The sequence below is a fragment of the Cetorhinus maximus genome, chromosome 14, assembly GCF_964194155.1.
Source record: "Cetorhinus maximus chromosome 14, sCetMax3.hap1.1, whole genome shotgun sequence".
Taxonomy (NCBI): Eukaryota; Metazoa; Chordata; class Chondrichthyes; order Lamniformes; family Cetorhinidae; genus Cetorhinus; species Cetorhinus maximus.
Window position 1 is genome coordinate 113,952,919 of NC_135892.1, and position 6,000 is coordinate 113,958,918.

Below are 6,000 nucleotides of genomic sequence, written 5' to 3' on the forward strand. Positions count from 1 at the left end.
TCCCCACTATTTAGTTTAAAACCCTCTCTACTTCCCTAGTTATGCAGCTTGCAAGAACACTGGTCACAGCATGGTTCCAGTGTAGACTGTCCAAACGGTACAGATCCCACTTTCCCCAGTACTGGTGCCAGTGCCCCATGAACCGGAACCCACTTCTCCCACACCAGTCTTTGAGCCACACATTCATCTCCGTAATCTGATTTGTCCTATGCCAATTTGCATGTGGCTCAGGTAATAATCCAGAGATTATGACCTTTGAGGATTTCCTTCTTAATTTGGTGCCTAGGTCCTCATACTGACTATGCAGGAACCTCCAGGTTCTTGATTGGTAAGGGGATCAAAGGTTACGGGGAGAAGGCGGGAGAATGGGGTTGAGAAACTTATCAGCCATGATTGGATGGTGGAGCAGACTCGATGGGCCGAATGGCCTAATTTCTGCTCCTATGTCTTATGGTCTCCATCTTTGTCCTGTATGTGTCATTGGTATCTACACGGAGCATGCGACTGGACCCACCACAAATTCCTCTCCAGCCCCGAGAAGATGTACCAAACCCTGGCACCGGGCAGGCAACACTGCCGTCTGGACTCACGCTCTTTGCTGCAGAGAATAGTATCAATCCCTCTGACTATACTATCCCCTACTGGCACTACATTTCTTTTTGTTACCCCCACTTGAATGGTTTCCTGTAGCATGGTTCCATGATGAGTCAGCTCATCCATGCTGCAGCCCTCATTCCCATCCAAACAAACTGAAAAAACATCAGAGCTGTTGGACAATTGTAAAGGCTGAGGCTCCAGAGCTCCTGCCCTCTTAGTCCCCTTACCTGCCTCACTCGCAGTCACACTCTCCTGTCCCTGATGACTGACCAAATCAGTAGACCCTGTCCTAAGAAGTGTGACTGCCTCCTGTACAAAGAATCCAGGGAACCTTCTCCCTCCCTGATGCATCACAGTGTCTGCAGTTCAGTCTCCAGCTCATGAACTCTGAGCTGAAGTTGCTCAAACTTCGAAAACTTACTTCAGACTTGTTTGCCCTGGATCAAACTGGCATCCAGGAGCTCCCTTGCTTTTTTTTTTATTCACTTGTGGGATGTGGGCTTCGCTGGCTGGGCCAGCATTTATTTCCCATTCCTAGTTGCCCTTGAGAAGGTGGTGGTGAGCTGCCTTCTTGAACCGCTGCAGTCCATGTGGCGAAGGTACACCCACAGTGCTGTTAGGGAGGGAGTTCCAGGACTTTGACCCAGTGACAGTGAAGGAACAGCGATATATTTCCAAGTCAGGATGGCGAGTGACTTGGAAGAGAACTTCCAGGTGGTGGTGTTCCCATGTGTCTGCTGTCCTTGTCCTTTTAGATGGCAGTGATCGTGCGTTTGGAAGGTGCTGTTAAAGGAGCCTTGGTGAATTCCTGCAGTGCATCTTGTAGACAGTACACGCTTCTGCTACTGTGTGTCGGTGGTGGAGGGAGTGAATGTTTGTGAATGTGGTGCCATTCAAGCGGGCTGCTTAATCCTGGATGGTGTCAAGCTTCTTGAGTATTGTGGGAACTGCACCTATCCAGGCAAGTGGGGAGTATTCCATCACACTCCTGACTTGTGCCTTGTTGATGGTGGACAGGCTTTGGGGAGTCAGAAGCTGGGTTGCTCATCGTACAATTCTTAGCCTCTGACCTGCTCTTGTAGCCACAGTATTTATATGGCTAATCCAGTTCAGTTTCTGGTCAATGGTAACCCTTCCAGGATGTTGGTAGTGGGGGATTCAGTGATGGTAATGCCACTGAACATCAAGGGGCGATGGTTGGATTCTCTCTTGTTGAGATGGTCATTGCCGGACAATGTTACTTGCCACTTGTCAGCCCAAGCCTGGTCTTGCTGCATTTGGACATGGACTGCTTCAGTATCTGAGAATCACGAATGGTGCTGAACATTGTGCAATCATCAGCGAACATCCCCACTTCTGACCTTATGATGGAAGGAAGGTCATTGAAGAAGCAACTGAAGATAGTTGGGCCGATGGCACTATCCTGAGGAACTCCTGCAGTGATGTCCTGGAACTGAGATAATTGACCTTCAACAACCACAACCATCTTCCTTTGTGATAGGTATGACTCCAACCAGAGAGTTTTCCTCCTGATTTCCATTAGCTCCAGTTTTGCTAGGGCTCCTTGATGCCACACTCAGTCAAATGCTGCCTTGATGTCAAGGGCAGTCACTGTCACCTCACCCCTGGAGTTCTGCTCTTTTGTCATGTTTGAACCAAGGTTGTAATGAGGTCAGGAGCTGAGTGGCCCAGGCAGAACCCAAACTGGGTGTCAATGAGCAGGTTATTGCTAAGCAAGTGCAGCTTCATAGCACTGTTGATGCTTCCATTACTTTACTGATGATCGAGAGTAGACTGATGGGGCGGTAATTGGCCGGGTTGGATTCGTACTGCTTTTTATGTACATGACATACCTGGGCAATTTTCCACATAGCCGGGTAGATGCCAGTGTTATAGCTGTACTGGAACAGCTTGGCTAGGGGCACGGCAAGTTCTGGAGCACAAGTCTTCAGTACTATTGCCGGAATATTGTCAGTGCCCATAGTCTTTGCATTATCCAATGCCTTCAGCTGTTTCTTGATATCACGTGGAGTGAATTGAATTGGCTGAAGACTGGCATCTGTGATGCTGGGGACCTCTGAAGAAGCAGAAATGGATCATCCACTTGACACCTCTGGCTGAAGATTGTTGCAAATACTTCAACAAAATCTTTTGCACTGATGTGGAGGAGGCTCCTCCATCATTGAGGATGGGGATATTTCTGGAGCCTCCTTCTCCGGTGAGTTGCTTTATTGTCCATCACCATTCACGACTGGATGGCACGACTGCAGATCTTTGATCTGATTCATTGGTTGTGGAATCGCTTAGCAAGCAGTTCTGTGTTATAGCTTCATCAGGTTGAAACCTCATTTTTCGGACTGCCTGGTGCTGCTCCTGGCATGCCCTCCTGTACTCTTCATTGATCCAGGGTTGATCCCCTGACTTGATGGTGATAGTAGACTGGGGGATATGCCGGGCCATGAGGTCACAGATTGTGGTTGAGTACAATTTTGCTGCTGCTGATGGCCCACAATGCCTCATGGTTGCCCAGTCTTGAGTTGCTCGATCTGTTTGAAATCTATCCCATTTAGCACGGGGATAGTACCACACATTTCGATGGAGGGTATCCTCATTGTGAAGACGGGACTTTGTCTCCACAAGGACTGTGCGGTGGTAGCCCCTACTGATACTATCATGGACAGATGCAACTGCAACAGGCAGGGAAGTGAGGATGATTGACCTCACTTGCCCGTATGTTTTTCCCTTTTGTTGGTTTCCTCACCACCTGCCGCAAACCCAGTCTAGCAGCTATGTCCTTTAGGACTTGGTCAGCTCGGTGTGTAGTGGTGCTACGGAGCCACTCTGGTGATGGACATTGAAATCCCCCAAACTCAGCCCTGTCAACCCAGCAAAGTCCTCCTCACTAACAAAAACAAAAATACCTGCAAAAACTCAGCAGGTCTGGCAGCATCTGATGTATTAAACCAGTGCAATCCATGAACACCTTATCTGGGCATCTAGGGATGGGCAATAAATGCTGAATTCTAAGTAACACAAACATCCCAATTAGATTCAAAGTTTATCTGCGTGTGATTAGATGATGATTTAATTATAATTAGGCCGTATGTTAGAATACTGATCCACAATATGAAATGTTTCACAGGTCACCTTAACATGTAACCAGATAGAATCATTATGACATCGCTGCATTGCATTGATTTATTAAATTGTAATTAATGATTACAATATCATTAAAATCACAAATGATTAATATTTGTAATTTTTGCAGCAAAGAAAGATCGACAGGCCATGATGGAGCTACAAAAAGCTGCAATGGAGCAGCAGATGCAAATGATGAAAGAGATTTTTGAAAATGCGTTGCGAAGCAATGAAGAAAATAATAAACAATTCATGAAAATGTTAGCGCAGGAGAGAGAAGCAGGAAGGACAGAAAAGGAGAAATTTGAAGAAATAAGAAAGAAAGAGAGTGAAAATATGGAATCAGAAAGCGGACGTTGTGTTATACAGTGAAGAAACATGTGGTGGGCAAAATAAGCAAACATGTATTAATCTGTAAAATTAGTTTATGGATTAACACTTTATTTGAAAATTTTAGTCAATAAAACAAATTGATCAGGATCCTAGAACGTTCTCTTTTAAATTGCTTTCTAATGCACCTGCTTGCTTCTCACAAGGAGACTATGGCTGTTAATTGAGCAATATAAGAATGCAGTAGGTCTAAACTGTGGACTTCAGCTTCATGGTAATTGTCAATCACAAAGCCAAAAATATCCTTATAACATGATGAGACAATTTCAAATCCAACCTGTTAATGAGAGTTGGTAGCAAAGTGGCTCCATTAACTTTGTACATCATCATCTGCAAAGTGCTTTGGGATACCTGAGGTTGTGAAAGGCACTAGAAAAATGCAAGCTTTTTTCCATTTTTGTTGAACTGTGGATAAGGTCAGGCAGTCTTGACACTGTCTACTGAGAGCATGTGATAGGAAACTTGCCACCAAATTTCAATTTACTGGGCGGTAAGAGGCGCACAATCAATGAGGGTAGTGAGACAGAGACCGAGTGAGTATATTTGGGAATTTGGTTCAAAGTGGGAATTCAGTGCATAGGAGGAAAGAGGTGCATTAGATAAGGTTTACTGGAAGAAGTGTGACTTAGAATAGAGTGCTGGGAGTTGGGTAATTAAGGGAGTTAGGGAAAGATGGGCTCTTTTGCTTTCTAACTTTCTCAGCCTACAGGAAGTGGCAGTACTCTGCTACAGGAGAAAAAGCGAGTTATTTGGTGAGTATCTGGTAGTGACTTGAGGTTTATTCTATTCCTAAGGTTCAAAAAGTCTAGCAACCGGTGGTAAGAAATTTGAGCAGGAGCTCCGAAGCCGAAGCCTTTACAATTGTCCAACAGCTCTGAGGTTTTTTCAGCTGGTTTGGATGAGAGGGGGGAGCTGCAGGGTGGATTAGCTAATTGGCTATGGTACAGGAAGCCATTCAAGTAGGGGGAGCAAGAAGAAATGTAGTGGTAGTAGGGGATGGTATAGGCAGGGGGATTGACACTGTTCTCTACAGCAAAGAGCGTGAGTGCAGACGGCTGTGTTGCCTGCCCAGTGCCAGGGTCTGGGACATCTGCTCGGGGCTGGAGAGGAACTTGCAGTGGGAGGGGGAGGACCCAGTCGTCATGGTCCATGTAGGTACCAATGACGTAGGCAGGACAAAGGAGTTGGTTCTGCATAGTCAGTATGAGGACCTAGGCACCAAATAAAGAAGCAGAACCTAAAAGTTCATAATCTGGATTATTACCTGAGCCACATGCAAATCGGCATAGGACAATTCAGATTACGGAGATGAATGTGTGGCTCAAAGACTGGTGTGGGAGAAGTGGGTTCCAGTTCGTGGGGCACTAGCACCAGTACTGGGGAAAGTGGGATCTGTACCGTTTGGACAGTCTACACTGGAACCGTGCTGCGACCAGTGTTCTTGCAAGCTGCATAACTAGGGAAGTAGAGAGGGTTTTAAACTAAAGGGGAATAGATCCAATTTGGGAAAATGTGGTAAACCAAAGAGCAGAGACAAGACAAAAGAAGAGGTGTTATTGTGGGAAATGAAAAACAAACCGTGATAGGAAGGGATAGCGAGTACAATTCTAACAGTAAATCAACAAATGAAATTAGAGGTTATAAAAATAAATGGATAAAACTAAAAGCTCTGTATCTGATTGCACGTAGCATTTGAAACAGAACAGATGAACTGAGAGCACACATAGATATAAATAATTACGATTTGATAGCCATTATGGAGACAGAGCTGCAGGAGGACATGGATTGGGGCCTCGATTTTGAAGGGAACAGGATATTTAGGAAGGACAGGAAGCAAGGAAAAGGTGGAGGGGTGGCTCTCTTTGTTAATAATGG

The 6,000-nt window shown here is 45.5% G+C and overlaps 1 protein-coding gene across 1 annotated transcript in view; it reads left to right on the forward strand.

Annotated features, from left to right (window-relative positions):
- The window catches only part of LOC144689978 (guanylate-binding protein 3-like), a 62,445-nt gene extending 58,226 nt beyond the window's left edge, over nucleotides 1-4,219 (forward strand). The window contains exon 9 of the mRNA XM_078557515.1: nucleotides 3,866-4,219. Coding sequence (XP_078413641.1) covers nucleotides 3,866-4,107 — 242 coding nt within the window. The 3' untranslated portion in view covers nucleotides 4,108-4,219. The remainder of the gene's footprint in view (nucleotides 1-3,865) is intronic.
- Nucleotides 4,220-6,000: the final 1,781 nt, after the last annotated feature.